Genomic DNA, 17,783 nt, shown 5'->3' with positions numbered 1-17,783 from the left:
ATGCTTTTCTTTTTAATTTATGGTCATTAAACCTAATGTATATGACATTTTACCAAATTTTTGATTTAGAAAAAAGCAGAAATTATGAATTATTTTGACTAATAGTTAAGATCAGACTAGGATGTTGAGTGAATCACAGACTGGTTTAAGTCAAAGTTCATTCATTTTACCTGTGAAGAATGTTGCATAGATCCCATAAAACCTACATGCACGCATCCAAGTTATTTTGGGGCAATTTGGTCGTAAGAAACCCATATTTCTGATATTAAAAACTTTGAAAACAGGTCAAATTTGACCCGAGGACAATATAAGGGTTAAGCAAACAGTAAGCATATTTAATTATGAAAGCAAAGCTACTGCACCAAGGCCTTTTAGCTGTAGCTGAGTTGAGCAACATACATTTAGTACAGGCATTATGCAGCATGACCCCACACAAATTGCAACAGAAACTCTTTCAACTGATCTAGTTGTATAAGTGTCCTCTATAAAATCTAAAATGTCTTAAGAAATCCAAGTGGTGAAAAGTTTTGAAAATGAAATCGGTGATGACAGTTTCCTATTGCAGCCCATGTTAAAGAGACTCTACAGGTGAATAGGGGGAATATTTTAACTAACAGATATCAGCATGAAACTTCCCCAGTTGATTACTTACATTAAGACAATACGTTGTTGTATTACAAGTTTTATGAACTTTTATGTTTAATTATGCAAATAAGGCATTGTCTAATTTAATATGTGCTAATTTGCATAAATAATCGTGTTTCAGTATTTTTCAGTTTGGACCCTAGTTTTCCATGCATTGGGGTCTAAGTGACTAAGGGCAGCTACACACCAGGTCGATAATTGGCCGTTGGACAGTCTGGCGAGGTCAGTGACTCAAGTCTGTTCCGTGCCGTCGTCCGTCAGAGGAGCTGTCGGCCTTCATTTTGGCCGACCTGACATGCTCAGTCGGAGACAGGGCAGTCGGGACTCACCCGGAAATGGCGAGCGGATGAGCCGCTCAAAATCTGACGAAAATCTTTTAAACTGACCTTTGTCGATCTGAAATGAAGACAGATTCAGCAACTGCATGGCCTATTTCTCGCTTAAAATGTTTTCAGAAACATGTTTCGGTGAACTATTTCAGTACAATATGAGATTGTATTCTGAATGAGTCGCCATTAATGACGGGTTGAAAAATCCAAAATCTGGAAGCAGCAGCCAGACCCACGTGATGCGTTCGTCCAATCAGCTGCCGGTTTTCATTTTTTGGATGACAATACAGATTAGCGCCGCCTGCTGTTATGGAGACGCATTACATCTCGTCGCTTTGGTGTGTTCCGAGGCATTTCCTTGACCAACTCGGGGAGAATGATCAGTCCAACTGCCTTTTCTGCCAACGGTCAGCCGTCTGGTTGGTCTGTAACAGCCTTAATGTGAACCAAAATCTTTGAAATCTGTAGTCCAGTAGCCTACTCCCTACTGAGTGAAAACGCTGTAACTAGCAGCCACGAACCGGGCTGCAATGTAAAATGTTCAGCATCAATTAGCGTCCACTAAAAGTTCTGTTTTTGCCGCTGAGAGGCTCAGATTATTATTCTAAGTGTTTGACAACATTATGGAAAGGATCCCTACAGAGATAGACCTTTTTGTTAAAGAGTAAGATCCTTTTTGTTTAACATGAAGCCGTCTTGGTTCGTCTTTCCACTGTTCCAACAATCATCACTCTGGTTGGTTTGGTCTGGTGGGTTTGGCGATAGTGAGAATAATTCAAAGATTTTGGTTCATATTAGTCACTTAGACACAAATGCATGGGGAAATAGGGTCCAAGTTGGAAAAATACTGAAAAACCATTATTTATGCAAATTAGCACATATTTAATTAGACAATGTCTCGTTTACATAATTAAACATAAAAGTTCCTAAAACTTGTAATACAAGAAATGATTGTCTTAATGTAAGTGATCAACAGGGGAAGTTCCATGCTGATATCTGTTAGTTAAAATATTTCCCTTATTCACCTGTAGTGTCTCACCCTAGCTGCAATGGAAAATTGGCATCACTGATTTCAGTATTTTTCAGTATTTTTTAGGACTTTTTGTATGTTATAGAGGAGACTTTTATGAGTAATAAATATTTGTCAGATTTTATGTTAAAACTTGTGGGAGATTCACCCCTTTTTTCCCACAAAATGCTTGTACTAATTATATGAAATAAATGAGAATTGTAAGCAGAGCACATTAAGGTTGCTTTCACAGCTGAGCAGTTTGATCTGTTTTAATCAACCCCTGGAGCGTTTGGTCGGATAATCCGGTTGTTGGGGCGGTGTGAAAGCTCATGTAAACTCTGGTGCGGACCAAACAACCAAACTCATGGTCTTGAAAACGGGGGTCTCTGTTCTCTGCAGTTTCAACCTGCACCAAATTTACAGACTTAAATATGATTTAAGCGATGATAACTTCAACCTATGATAGCTACACATCACTCCTTGTCTGTGACAACACCAGCTAATGAGCTACTGCAGGCTGTATGCAGTAGCTCATCATCATCAGGCTCAGGAACACAGGTCAGCTCAGGAACGACAAGAGGTTTATGCAGGGCATGGCACTGGGAGCCATGTTTTCCCCTCCTCCGTCTTCGGCCTCCACGAGTCCCAGTTGAGCAAACAGGAAAAGGTTCCGGGGAAGCAGGCGAGGAGACAGGTTGGGTCAGGAACAGAGAGCCAGTAGCTAGAAAACTAGTAGGCCGTGAAACAGGCAGGCTGGTTGTCTGCTGTACCTGAGGCTCGGAAAGGCTGTCTGGCTTGGAGACTAGAAAGCTAAACTCCTTTTCAGTAGCCTGCCAGCGAGCCTCCATGATGCTCCTAGCAAGGGCAGGATCTTCCTCATGAACATCATGAAAAAATCCCATCAAAAATTCTCCCACTGAGTCCATGGGGTGAAAAAGCGGTACAAACTCCATACCTGCTGGGTCCATAACTGGTCGGATCATTCTGTCACGTCTGGTGCGAAGGCAGGCAAGGTTTGGACCCAAATGCAGTTTAAAGAGTTTTATTTAAAGATAAGCAAAACTTACTTGGAGATATAATCCAATTCATAAAGGAAATCCACGACAGGGAATGCAGACACAAACAGAACGCACAGCAAAAAGACGAGACGATCCAATAAGAGACAAGGGAAAACAGAGAGGCTAAATACACAAGGTAATGAGGGAACGAGAGGCAGGTGAAACAACAGGTGGAACAAATCAGGGTGGGGCAGAACAATCAAAAAAGGCGGGAAACAAACAAAGACAGGACGTAAGCTAGACAAGACAAGGGAGACAAGACAGACTATCAAAATAAAACAGGAAACCAAGCAAAACAGAGAAACAAGACTACACAATAAAACAGAACAAAATACCAAAACCCTGACACAAAGTAAAGTACAGATACGTGAAAATTCTTCTTAAAAGGTCCAATGTGTAGGAATTTCTCCCATCTCGCGTTGAGATCATATATCGCAATCAACTCTCTCGCACCACGCAGTTCAAAGTATGTAATACAGCTACGGTAGCCTTCACGCTTCAAAAAGCCGGTCTCTTGCTCTTTTCAATATCATTTTTCTTTTTCTGGGTAAAGAAGAAGACTCCTGTTCCTGAAATTTGGATTTTGAATACGTGTGGTCCTCCATGTTTCCTTCTTCAAACTTGCTGGGGCCGGGAAGCTACGATACCCATTAGCAGCATTAGCAGCAACTGTGAGTTTATCATGTGACAGCGAAAATGCGAAAGGCGGAGCAGTATGTCCTGTTTTCCCTTACCGGCTAACGTATTTCAAGATGGCGCATATGGAACCCGTCTACCCCAGTTCATGCAAACGCAAATGTAAAATTTCAAGCAAGAAGGTGTTGATAGCGTGAGCCCAAGCTTTAGACCTCCTATTTGATAAGCAAGTAGCATTTTACTACTATTCCACCTACAGTACATGCCACTACTATATCACTACACTGAACAAAACATATAGGCTACATTTAATTAAATATATTAACCCTTGTGTTGTCTTCCTGTCGACCATGAACTTGTTGTCCTTCTGGGTCAAAATTTTAAAATGAACTTTTTGAGGGGGGGTTTCCAACATTTTTGTCCCTTTTTTATGCTTTTGGCGCTTTTGTCACTTTTTTCAATGCTTTTCTTTTTAATTTATGGTCATTAAACCTAATGTATATGACATTTTACCAAATTTTTGATTTAGAAAAAAGCAGAAATTATGAATTATTTTGACTAATAGTTAAGATCAGACTAGGATGTTGAGTGAATCACAGACTGGTTTAAGTCAAAGTTCATTCATTTTACCTGTGAAGAATGTTGCATAGATCCCATAAAACCTACATGCACGCATCCAAGTTATTTTGGGGCAATTTGGTCGTAAGAAACCCATATTTCTGATATTAAAAACTTTGAAAACAGGTCAAATTTGACCCGAGGACAATATAAGGGTTAAGCAAACAGTAAGCATATTTAATTATGAAAGCAAAGCTACTGCACCAAGGCCTTTTAGCTGTAGCTGAGTTGAGCAACATACATTTAGTACAGGCATTATGCAGCATGACCCCACACAAATTGCAACAGAAACTCTTTCAACTGATCTAGTTGTATAAGTGTCCTCTATAAAATCTAAAATGTCTTAAGAAATCCAAGTGGTGAAAAGTTTTGAAAATGAAATCGGTGATGACAGTTTCCTATTGCAGCCCATGTTAAAGAGACTCTACAGGTGAATAGGGGGAATATTTTAACTAACAGATATCAGCATGAAACTTCCCCAGTTGATTACTTACATTAAGACAATACGTTGTTGTATTACAAGTTTTATGAACTTTTATGTTTAATTATGCAAATAAGGCATTGTCTAATTTAATATGTGCTAATTTGCATAAATAATCGTGTTTCAGTATTTTTCAGTTTGGACCCTAGTTTTCCATGCATTGGGGTCTAAGTGACTAAGGGCAGCTACACACCAGGTCGATAATTGGCCGTTGGACAGTCTGGCGAGGTCAGTGACTCAAGTCTGTTCCGTGCCGTCGTCCGTCAGAGGAGCTGTCGGCCTTCATTTTGGCCGACCTGACATGCTCAGTCGGAGACAGGGCAGTCGGGACTCACCCGGAAATGGCGAGCGGATGAGCCGCTCAAAATCTGACGAAAATCTTTTAAACTGACCTTTGTCGATCTGAAATGAAGACAGATTCAGCAACTGCATGGCCTATTTCTCGCTTAAAATGTTTTCAGAAACATGTTTCGGTGAACTATTTCAGTACAATATGAGATTGTATTCTGAATGAGTCGCCATTAATGACGGGTTGAAAAATCCAAAATCTGGAAGCAGCAGCCAGACCCACGTGACGCGTTCGTCCAATCAGCTGCCGGTTTTCATTTTTTGGATGACAATACAGATTAGCGCCGCCTGCTGTTATGGAGACGTATTACATCTCGTCGCTTTGGTGTGTTCCGAGGCATTTCCTTGACCAACTCGGGGAGACTGATCAGTCCAACTGCCTTTTCTGCCAACGGTCAGCCGTCTGGTTGGTCTGTAACAGCCTTAATGTGAACCAAAATCTTTGAAATCTGTAGTCCAGTAGCCTACTCCCTCCTGAGTGAAAACGCTGTAACTAGCAGCCACGAACCGGGCTGCAATGTAAAATGTTCAGCATCAGTTAGCATCCACTAAAAGTTCTGTTTTTGCCGCTGACAGGCTCAGATTATTATTCTAAGTGTCTGACAACATTATGGAAAGGATCCCTACAGAGATAGACCTTTTTGTTAAAGAGTAAGATCCTTTTTGTTTAACATGAAGCCGTCTTGGTTCGTCTTTCCACTGTTCCAACAATCATCACTCTGGTTGGTTTGGTCTGGTGGGTTTGGCGATAGTGAGAATAATTCAAAGATTTTGGTTCATATTAGTCACTTAGACACAAATGCATGGGGAAATAGGGTCCAAGTTGGAAAAATACTGAAAAACCATTATTTATGCAAATTAGCACATATTTAATTAGACAATGTCTCGTTTACATAATTAAACATAAAAGTTCCTAAAACTTGTAATACAAGAAATGATTGTCTTAATGTAAGTGATCAACAGGGGAAGTTCCATGCTGATATCTGTTAGTTAAAATATTTCCCTTATTCACCTGTAGTGTCTCACCTTAGCTGCAATGGAAAATTGGCATCACCGATTTCAGTATTTTTCAGTATTTTTTAGGACTTTTTGTATGTTATAGAGGAGACTTTTATGAGTAATAAATATTTGTCAGATTTTATGTTAAAACTTGTGGGAGATTCACCCCTTTTTCCCACAAAATGCTTGTACTAATTATATGAGATAAATGAGAATTGTAAGCAGAGCACATTAAGGTTGCTTTCACAGCTGAGCAGTTTGATCTGTTTTAATCAACCCCTGGAGCGTTTGGTCGGATAATCCGGTTGTTGGGGCGGTGTGAAAGCTCATGTAAACTCTGGTGCGGACCAAACAACCAAACTCATGGTCTTGAAAACGGGGGTCTCTGTTCTCTGCAGTTTCAACCTGCACCAAATTTACAGACTTAAATATGATTTAAGCGATGATAACTTCAACCTATGATAGCTACACATCACTCCTTGTCTGTGACAACACCAGCTAATGAGCTACTGCAGTAAACTGCAAGAGAAAAAGGTTAACCCATGCTGCTAGTGAAACAGGAAAGGGAACTGCCTTTCAAAAGGCCACCATTAAAGGTGCTCTAAGCAATGTCACGCGTTTTTTAGGCTACAACATTTTTTGTCACATACAGCAAATATCTCCTCACTATCCGCTAGCTGCCTGTCCCCTGAACACACTGTAAAAAAAGGCAGTCTGTGTAGACAGCCCAGGCTCCACAGACGGCAACAAAAACAAACTGGCCAACCTGCACCACCAAACATAACAAACAGTCTTCCAGCGTTCCAGCCAATAACTGACAAGAAGGATTTGGGGGTGGGGGTTGGGGGCGGACGGGATGCGGAGGAGGGAGGGGCAAGCTAGACTTCGTTTTGTTTGACAATACTTTGAACGTCAACAAGAAGTGACATCACCCAACATCGCTTAGAGCACCTTTAAGTAGCCAATGGATGTTTGTCATCGACGCAACTGTACCTATGCTCCAGAGGTACTTTGAAGATGAGGACAACTGCCCAGACTTCTGGCTGGGCAGGGAGGCCATGCAGCAGCTCCTGGTGGTCCTGAAGACGGATGGGGACCAAGCCTGGAGACTCTTGTGTTCCTGTTCTGGCTAGCCAGCAGCTCAGCTTACAGGGTTGTGTCCAGGGTCTTCTGTATGCCTTACCAACGTCCCCAGGGTTGAGAGGTTGCATAATCATTGATGATGAAAACACTTGAAGTGCATCCAAATCTTAGCATCCAAATCTTACCCTTTCTTTATCTTAGTGATAAGTTTGCAGATAAACATAGATTAACACCCCCTAAAAAGAGGATAAAGAACAATGAGCCACTTTTTTTAACGACTGTCGGAAAGGAACGGAGCCATAACATCCAGCTCCCTCCAAAGAGCCGTATTACCCATCACTAGCGGGTGCGTTAGTGTTTTATAGTGTGTGATTGCTACCTCCTGATTGGGCAGTGGGTGCAAAGATGTGTTTCAGGCATAGACATTACAATAAATGGACAAAGTGACGCCGTTGTTTTCAACGGAGACCAGTGAAGTATATTAGAAGCACTTTTCCGGTGATGGCTGAGCGTACTGAGCAGCCTCAAACTGAGCTTGCTGACGTAGATGTGACGTGAGCAACCTGTCTGTCTGAAAGTTGGAAGTCTTCTGGTAGCTGTGCCAAGAGAAATCTCAATCATTCCCAATCTTGCAGAGACGGAGAGCGTAGGTATATGTAAGGAGATAACATGGACACAGGCTAATTATTGCTAACTAAAATGCTAGTTAACATTAGTAATTCAACTTAAACAGCTAATGTAAGTCGAAACTGCCTGCGAGCTTCACCTGTACTACGGTAATTCCTCTACTATGCGACAGTAAGTCACGTCGTTATGACACAATCGCTAGCCTATTTTTACAAAAACGTCTGCTACGTAGCCATAACGTGACATACAAGGTAATGGAGCCTTTTATACATTGTCGTGTTTCTTTAGAAATAAACAATGAACAAATAAAGTCTTTAAACGCTTCAGATGTAAAGTTATTCGCTGTCAAAGTGACATCAAAATGAATGGCAGTCAATGGAATGCTAACGGCGGGTGAGTGCTAGGTAGCAACAAAATTGTGCCATAGGAGGTACGCTGGCTTACCCCCTTGGTTTCAGGGTGCCAAGGTGGAGCCTCGAAGGATGCAGACACCCACACACCCCACCTCCCAAATAGATCTCAACAGTCCCGCCCACAGCGGGTTCCGGAAGTAAAAATTAGGGCTGCAACTAACGATTATTTTAATAATCGATTAATCTGTCGATTATTTTTTCGATTAATCGATGAATAAAAAAACAAAAAAGCATTAATTTACGTCAACTCAATACATACTTACATACTTGTTGTTTTAGTTAAAAGTTGTGTAAAGGTAAGTAACCCAAAGAGCAGATACAGACAACACACACACACACACACACACACACACACACACACACACACACACACACACACACACACACACACACATTCACTTGAAGCTTATTCATTACATTATTAACATCATTGTAGTAAGGGACTGTTCATTATTTAATTAAGGGGCCACCGGAAGAGTTTTGTGGCCTCTAACCTAATAAGACGTGACCCTCCCCTCATCAGTAATAATTTTCCTATGACCCTCCAAAACGATTTGTAAAAAAGGAATGACCCTCCCCTCGCATGCACTTAGCAAAGAAGTACACATACCATTTGATTTTTACAGCCATGATGTACAGGAGTTAACCTCTGAATTCTCATCTTACACATCACACTCCTCTGTTATGGTGTGGTGGCCATTTCAGTAGATTTACTTAGTAACATTGTTGTGGAAACACAATAAGCATGGAAACTAAATGCACACTTCATGCATTACTGCATTACTTCAAATACTAAGTTACTCCTCTAGTAAACTAGTATTCATATGAAATAAAACGATAAAACATTGAGACCATTCAGCAAAGGACGCTGGGATATAACCAATTCAACACTGGTTGCTATGGACTTGTCACTATCGTCATTGTATATTTTAGCACATAGGTAAAGCTGCCGAAGCTGAACATTATATTCCAAAACACATATGTTTATTTTTAAAGTTTTTAAGTTACATTGTAACAATTTAACAATTCGCCCTTATGAAATCCAATCGCGGCACGGCTGTTTTGGAACGCAATAGAAAGACGCTTAAATTCAACTAAAATGTAACAGTGAACAATCAGTGTTGGACCTCCAGTCTGTTGAGATGCCTCTCCAAACTCATCATAAAACGTTAAGACACATTGAGAAAAAAGATCCGCATTTTGCCGTAATCCAATGACACGAAAAAAAAGTAATCCACAGCGATCATCGGTGTATCCAGCAAGGCCGATACAAGCGTCACATACGAGGCCTCTCCACTTCGCCGTTTAAACAAAGTGGAATAAACGTATAAAAGTCCAAATCTACACAAAACCTGCAATCAATTAGTAAGCTGACATCACATTTATATACATGGCATTTAGGAAACCTTTATTGCAAGGTTGGCACGGCAAGATGTCCAGACTAGTGCAACAGTAACTTTCGTTTTTTGCGTCCTGCTGCTCCCATTGTCAGCCAGGTAATATTTTTTTTTTACCAAAGCAGTATATGAAATCAGATGTATTACCAATCACCATTTAGTTGTTTTGTGTTATTTAAGATATTTATTTAATATCTGGTCATGCCAGAATTATTCCACTAATTTTTTTAACAATGCAATTACCCGTTTGAGCCACCAGGGGCCCCCCCAGCAAACTCCGCGTATGCGGTCAGAACCATCTGCTAGGGGGCCGAGACTGAGAGCTACATGGATAAATATGCACCAAACAAGCCACTTTCAAATTTTTCTCTTTTCATGAATAAAAAAGTTGGGTGACCCCCCCCCCCCCACCCAGACTAAAAAATGTTGGATGACCCTCCCCTCAGCAAAATAAAAAAAGACATGACCCTCCCCTATTTTCCTCCAGTGGTCCATTCCATAAATACCGATACCGAACGGTCCCTAAGTGCAAGTTAAGTTCATTTGTACACCACATTTAAACACAGCTTAAGATGACCAAGTGCTATAAAATAACTTTAAAATGAAATTAAAAAGTACAACACACACAAATATATTTGTCAACAATAACTGATATGGGACAAAGCACAGAATATATACCTGACAATAGATTGAAAAATGAATGGGCCAAAAAAGGCGAGTGAATAAAATCGTGTCTTTAGTCCTGCTTTACTCCTGTTATTAACGAGCTAACGCTAGCTTGTCATGCTTGTCAAGCTGAATAACGAGTAAACACCACACCAGCACCACTGGAGGGACGTTACGTTCCTCACTTCAAAACGGAACAAAAGTAGGATTCTGTAGTGACTTTACCCTGCTGTTGAACTCCCTTCCTCCTCATCAAGGACTCCAACATGTTTACGTTTTAGGTGCTGAATCATCACCGTGGCGCCTGTGCCATGCCGTGTCGCTTTTGCTTATCTTGCAATTAACACGTTTTAGATTTATTTAGTGTGAAATGCTCCCATATGTTGGATGACTTAGGTCGTACTGATTTCTCTGCCTCCGCCATGTGTTTCAGAACAACGTTAAGGGTCTCTCCGGTCTCTCTCCGCATTTCCTCTACCCCCGCTCTGCTCTTTTTTCTTTTCTTTCGCTCCGCGCCGCTCCGCACGGCACTCAACTCAATTGCTTTTATCTCTGCGACTGAGTGGCGTGTCGCGCAACACAACGAATCGATAATGAAATTCGTTGCCAACTTTTTTAATAATCGAATTTTATCGATTTTATCGATTCGTTGTTGCAGCCCTAGTAAAAATACAATGCCATTTCTCGATTGACAAATTGGAGTATAAGCCATACAATCGTAACCGTCGATTGTAGACTTAAAACCAGCTATGACACGACTAAGCGATTGTATATGCTCATATGGATGCCAAACGTTCATGGGGCACCAACCTTGTTTTGACATAAATGTCTTTTATTCGCAATGTCTTGGATAAGTACTCCACTACCCACAATCCTGAACAATCCCACAGTGATGCCTCTGATTGGTGGAACTCATGCTGGTGAGGAGGGGGAGGAGGGGGAGCTGCCTGCACGATCCGTCATGCGCATGCCCAAAATGATAATCCTGTTTTACAAGGATTGATGACACTAGGCCTGTCACGATAACACATTTTGCTGGACGATAAATTGTCCCAGAAATTATTGCAATAAACGATAATATTGTCGTTTCATCTAATATAATGATAATGGCATAATAATGCAGGTACACCTTTTCAAAGATCAATAAACTTGTATTTCTAAAGAATATTTAACACTGGAACTGGAAGACATTTTAAATATCCACAATATGTCTTTGATCTCCTTTAGTATGTCGTCTTTCACGCTGTTGTACAGTTGTGGAATTGCCATTTGTGACACGTGTGTTCTGCCAGGCAATTCGTACAGGCTGTCAAATGTTTGCAGCATTCGTTGAGTGTTTGTTTGTGCGATAGACTACAAACTCTGTACTACATTTAACAATTATTTATTAAACACTAAATATTAAATTTAAATAATAGGCTATATAATTAATAAATGATATCTATATCTATGTGGCTATCTGCCACATAGATATATGTCGCCACATGGCGAGTAAATGTTTGTATTAAAATAGTTCTGTTTTTCAGTCTTCATTTTGGCAAAGGTGCAGCTACTTTCTTCTGCTCCTCTGCTGTCTGCAGGTCAGAGCTTCGCGGGGACGGGCCAACACCCACACACACCCACATACACCCACACACACCTACACACCCACACACATACACAAACACTGGCGCACACACAAAAGCTGGCGCACACACAAAAGCTGGCGCACACACCAGACGCCAGCCACCACGTCACTTCTGTTTACTGATAGCTATCGTTTATCTCAGGCTAATTTATTACCTAGTAAATGGCGATTTTTGGCAGCCAGCCTTCCAAAAGAAAGCACAATGAAATTAAATAACCGATCATTAACCGTTGACCGACAAGCCCATGCAACTGACAAGAGGGTTCACTCCTTGTTACGCTCAGAGAGAGAGAGAGAGAGAGAGAGAGACAGAACAAACAAGCATGCAAATGGAAATTATCGTGGCCGGAAAAATTATCAAGCTCATTTTTTTTTATTGTGCGATTAATTGATTTATTGACTATCGCGACAGGCCTAGATGACACTGCACGAAACACGATCGGTTCCACGCTTCTGCCGTTAGCTTCCACCGGGAAGCTAACGTTAGTTTAGCTAACAGCTAATTCGGCTAACTGCTAGCTGACAGCTTGATTCAGTCTAAAATAACATTAACTCAAACTAAACACTGGGTAAAGCAGGCTACCGCTGACGTAACAGCTGTTATACATTTTAACAGTTATTTTCAGGTTTTATTTTGAGGGTATTTTAAAGTTATTACATGCTGTCTCAGCTAGTGGTTAGCCGAATTAGCTGTTAGCTAAACTAACGTAGCTTCCTTTCTTCAGTGGTGCGCGGTGGTTTATGGGATGAGTAGTTCCTCTCAATAATGAAACTATGTACACAGTCTTGTACCTTTGACTTTTTTTGGATTTTCTGTTTGTTTTTTCGGTCGAAATTATATGTTGTATGGCTATGAGTCACGTCGTAGCTGGTTAGCCTAAGGTATGGTCTAAAACTCTTTATGTACGGATTTTTCCAGACGTCAATGGGAGAAATGAATGGGAAATTTACTTCCGGAACCTCTCGGGGCGGGACTGTTGAGCTCTATCTGCTGACCTGTGTGTCAAGCAACCTCAATCAAACTCCAATCAGAGGTTTCGACACAGAGAGGGGAAAAAGTAAACCTAGGTTTACTAGGTTTAATCTAGGTTTCCTAGAACTACATAAGAAACAGGTGCATGAACAATCTGCAGCATGTTCGTCTATGCGGGGACATGCTGCCCGGAGAAGCATGTTAACTAGGGCTCCTTTCTGAGTCTCTCTGACTGTTAAAAATGTAGATGTTAGGCTAATGGTTGCAAACCAAGATGTGTCTGCAGACCATTTTAACTGATTTAGTTTTTCTTGCCACCGGTGGGGTCACAGTTACTTGTTTTCCCCCTCTAGTAAAATACATGAATTATTATTATTAATGTTCTGCAAATTTGCAATTTAAATTTCTCTAAATAAAGAAAAAGGGCGCTACAGGAAGACAGGTTTCCATGGCGACGCGGACGAGGGGAACGGGTGGTTACGCCCACCGGAAACGGTCTCTGCAGTGCCAGCAGAAAATGAAAAGGAGGCGGACTCGACATCTCTTTTATTGAGTTTATTTCTCATATAGATTATCCTGCCTGTTTGTGTTTTGAATGCCACAGTCGTGCGGAGACACCCGGTGGCATGACTGGACTCTTGAGTGCGCGGTTTGATGAAGTAGTGCGCCGCCTGAGCTGGAAACATCGCGCCGGCCGAGAGTAGAGCTGTGTGGGTGAAGGCAGAGTGGTCCTGCCTCCTTCAATGACCAACCTTCAGTGCTGGCGATAAAAGCTTCGCTGGCGACACCGCGAACATGGAAGGCTACCATGAGTACCCTTAATTAGCTAGGTTGCTGCCCAGCTCTTAGCCCGTAGGATAACGGTTTCACTATGGCCGACCGGCGGTGCTCCATGCGCCTTTTAGTCGCCTGATATTAACCCGACAGGCCTGCTTTTTCCATCTGGAAGTTTCTTGGCAGGGGAAAGCAGGCCAGCTAGCATCGCTAGCGTTTGCCTTTTCCGTGCTGCATCTTTGGGCTTTAACGGTGCAGATTTGCCCATGACCACACCGTTGACACTGCAGTCCAACAATTCGGGGACTTTTTAATTCCAAGAAGTATTTTATGGGATTCATATCGGCGAATGAGAGACGGGCCTAAGCCAAGATGGTGAACTGGAGGCGGCTGCTGCGAATGTCCAACCGATCGTTTCTGGCCTTCATATTCTTCTTCTCCATGTCCACCACTTGTCTCTACTTCATTTATGTGGCTCCTGGAATAGGTTAGTCAACATATGTTTACACTAAACGCTTCACAAGGTAACAGTTAATGTGATTATGTCTAGATTATCTTCTGCAGCCCTATAAGCTCCAGCTGAACGCTAAACCCGTTAGCTTAAGCTAATAGGCTAACTACCGCACAGCTAAACGGTCCACCCCAGGCCATGATGTCCAGCTAGCCCCCGGTATTTTGCGGTGGTAAAAAGCAAAATGCGTCTTTCAATGACAAGTGGATGGACATATGACAGACGTATTGTCCCCCTCGTGTTGGATTTATGGATGATATGCGCTTCAGCTGGCGTTGCACAGCTTACATGTGAATGAATAAAGTGTTGTTAATGTCAGGGATTTGTACCCAGGATCAACACAGCATCCCGGGCAGGTTGAGCCGCTCCATGCCTCAGCTTTAGAGTGGGCTAAATGTCCCAGTATTCACCATCCACCATCTGCACATGAGTGTTGTTGAGAATTCCTAGTTTGCATTAGTCAGCGTTTACCGCACAGTTTGTCTCGTTGGAGAAAAAGGTCTCTGAAACACTATTTTGATAATTTATTATGGGACACTGAACTCTGGTCAACCTGCCAACACACGCTGACTGTATGTCAGTAAACCTCATCATGTAATGTGATGACTACTAGAGCCCATTCCTAATTAGCAGTATAATTATAATAATAGCACAATGCAGCCCAGATGTTTGGCCACTTAGACATGTCTCCTGGTCTATGACAATATTGAGGAATGTGTGTGTGTGTGTGTGTGTGTGGGTGGGTGGCTGATGATAGTGCAGGCTTTTACTGGCAATCAGCAGTGGTCATGCTTGAGAAGAGAGGCAGTTCTGGGAAACGAAGACTTGTGTTAGCCCGAGGGTAGCTGTGTGATTGTATATAAAGGAAATGAGGTGGTTTTGTGTTCTGCGTTAGTTGGTTTGGGGTATTGTGTTTTCGCTGGTGTTGTTAAGTACTGGATTGCATTTTAGAGTCTGTAAAGTAAATCTAAGGCGTTGATGTGTTTGGACCTCTAGATTAAGATTTAGGGGGATTTACCCAGTATTTTGTTGGTGTTTGTTACTAAAGGTGGAAGCAGTGAAACACATCTACCCTTATAATCTGATCAAGTATTATATTACATGTACTCACTGCCAATTCCACTTATTTGGAAAAATATTCCACATTCTACTGAAATAAAGCTCTCACACTGACACAATTATCTCTTTTTTTTTGTTTTTGAACTCCTGCACAGCTACACCGCTCATGGTAAGCTTTAGGGATGTAACGGTATGAAAATTTAACCTCACGGTTATAGTGACCAAAATTATCATGGTTTTCGGTATTATCGCAGTATTTTTAAAAGTGTGGTCAATATGTTCAGAAAGCCCTGATAGGCCTACACAAGCTGAAATAGTTTCAAAAAGTGTAACAGTGTTTTATTAGATTAGAAAAAATTTTTTTTTTGTTAATTACGTTAAAGGTGCAGTAGGCAAGACTTATAAAACTAACTTTCTGTCATATTTGCTGAAACTGTCCCTATGTTCCAGTCAAGGTTATAATCGTTAACGAAAACGAACGAAATAACGAAAACTAGGTGGGAAAAATCATTGTCGTTAACTGAAATAAAAATAAAAACGAGGCATTACAAAAAACGATAACTAAACAAACTGTAATGTCTGTTTGCAAAACTAACTAAAATAAAATTATCGAGTAAATGTCCTTAGTTTTCGTCTTTGTCGATCTTTCATAGAGCAAATAACGTTATATCTCTCTGACCATGACATTTCCCGTAGACATGTATAGTTTCCGACTGGGAACCCAGAAATTCCGACATTCCACGTCAAATTGAACACAACATGTCCGTGGCTCCGTGCCATCATAGCGGTACCGAAAGTCGGAAGAAAGCGGCACCTATTTGATTATGACTGTGTCAGATAAAAGCGCCTTGCAGTGGAAGGTGGTAAAATATGTGGACAATTTATTACAGGGAAAAATCCCATGAATTGGAAAGTACATTTGAGAAGCGCACACAAGCTAGGAGGCTAACCTAGCTTACCTTAACAAGGTAAAGGAGAACGCAAAGCCCCCTTTCCCCGAAATAGAAGCTAACCTCGGTAACGTTACAGGCATGGCTGTATGGGTACAAGGCATGGATGTATTGGTACAGGGTATGGATGTATGGGTACAAGGCATGGATGTATTGGTACAGGGTATGGATGTATGGATACAGGGCCAGCTGCAGCATGACAGAGAACACTACAGGAAGGCTTTCATCGACCTGACAGCTGCTGGTTAGTAAATACGCAGGAACACCAAAAACGGGAGGAAGCGTAGGTTAATATGTGGATTGATACTGGGATGTCTACACAACTGTGTGAGTCGATTGACTTCAAAGAGTTCGCCACTTTACTCAAACCAAAGTTCAAAACACCTGTTCATGTATGTCTTCTTTAGTCTGTTGGCTATTTAGGTTTTTTTCCTGGAACACGTCACTTACACATTTTGCACATACTGCGGCGTCTTGTGTAGACTGTTTACATATCTGTGTTCATCATCATATGTACATTTTATGTACTGGTGTTATTGTTGAATACATATTTCTAAAATTGTATGATGTTTTTGTTGAGTTATTATTACACAATACTTTTTCTGACCTTTTTGAATCCCCCGACAAATAACCCATATTACAAAAAAAGACTAAAACTAATAAAAACTTAACTAAAACTAAGCATTTTCAAAAAATAAAAACTAAACTAAACTAGCAAACCCGCTATAAAAACTAATTAAAACTAAACTGAATTTGAAAACAAAAAGTCAAAACGAAATAAAAATAAAAACTAATGAAAAATGCAAAACTATAATAACCTTGGTTCCAGTAGAACTACATGAAGCAGGTATTTAAAAAAAAAAAAAAAAAGAATCTGGCTCCTCTGGCACCACCTACAGCCTATAGTGCGATTTGCACAAATGCACAGCTCCCTGTTCAGATGCACCAATCAGGGTCAGGGGAGGGTGTCTAACTGCGTGTCAGTCACTGCTCATGCACACGCATTCATTCTCCCTTGTGGGGGGAGGGTCTTAAGAGACCATTTTGGGGTTTAGCAGAAAGGGGGGAGGGACTGAGAAGTTGTTGTTCAAATTTCAGGGTTTCCCGCAGCACTTTGCAGCTCGGGCGGCCCACCTAAGCTGGGGAACCCTACCGCCTTAACTAGGTCATCAAAAAAAAAAAAGATCTGCTGCACAAAAGGCCGTCAAGTGCATCTCGGGTAATAGCGCGGACGCGCTTCACACCGCGAGCGGGCACGCGCGCCAAACGGCCGAAATGAGAGAAAGAAAAGGAGACGTGGTCTGGAGGATAACTAGCCAGTTGATATTGCGCGTGTGTGTCCGTGAGAACAATTACCATTTCACCGTCGCGTGTGCGTCGGAGTTTGTCAACAAATGTGCAGCAGCTGGGGCATGCCCGGGCAGAGACGGGGTGAGTGGACTTACCGGAGTGTTGGCATACGGTGGGCAGAGAACATTTATATATGTTTCTCTGTCCTGACTAGAACTATCAGCACCTCTCGCGCGTGGATTCTCAACGTCCCGGCTGTTGCCCGGTCTTTGAGACACAGCTGTTGT

The 17,783-nt window shown here is 41.6% G+C and overlaps 1 protein-coding gene across 2 annotated transcripts in view; it reads left to right on the top strand.

Annotated features, from left to right (window-relative positions):
- Window positions 1–13,392: 13,392 nt before the first annotated feature.
- b4galt6 (UDP-Gal:betaGlcNAc beta 1,4- galactosyltransferase, polypeptide 6) overlaps window positions 13,393–17,783 on the top strand; it is a 28,867-nt gene continuing 24,476 nt past the window's right edge. The window contains exon 1 of one of the 2 annotated variants that reach the window (XM_036006842.1): window positions 13,393–14,173. In XM_036006842.1, coding sequence (XP_035862735.1) covers window positions 14,059–14,173 — 115 coding nt within the window. In that variant the 5' untranslated portion in view covers window positions 13,393–14,058. The remainder of the gene's footprint in view (window positions 14,174–17,783) is intronic. The other variant, XM_031311821.2, reaches the window with a different exon arrangement.

Source organism: Sander lucioperca, chromosome 11 (assembly GCF_008315115.2).
Source record: "Sander lucioperca isolate FBNREF2018 chromosome 11, SLUC_FBN_1.2, whole genome shotgun sequence".
Lineage (NCBI taxonomy): Eukaryota > Metazoa > Chordata > Actinopteri > Perciformes > Percidae > Sander > Sander lucioperca.
This window is presented reverse-complemented; position numbering and strand designations above follow the sequence as displayed.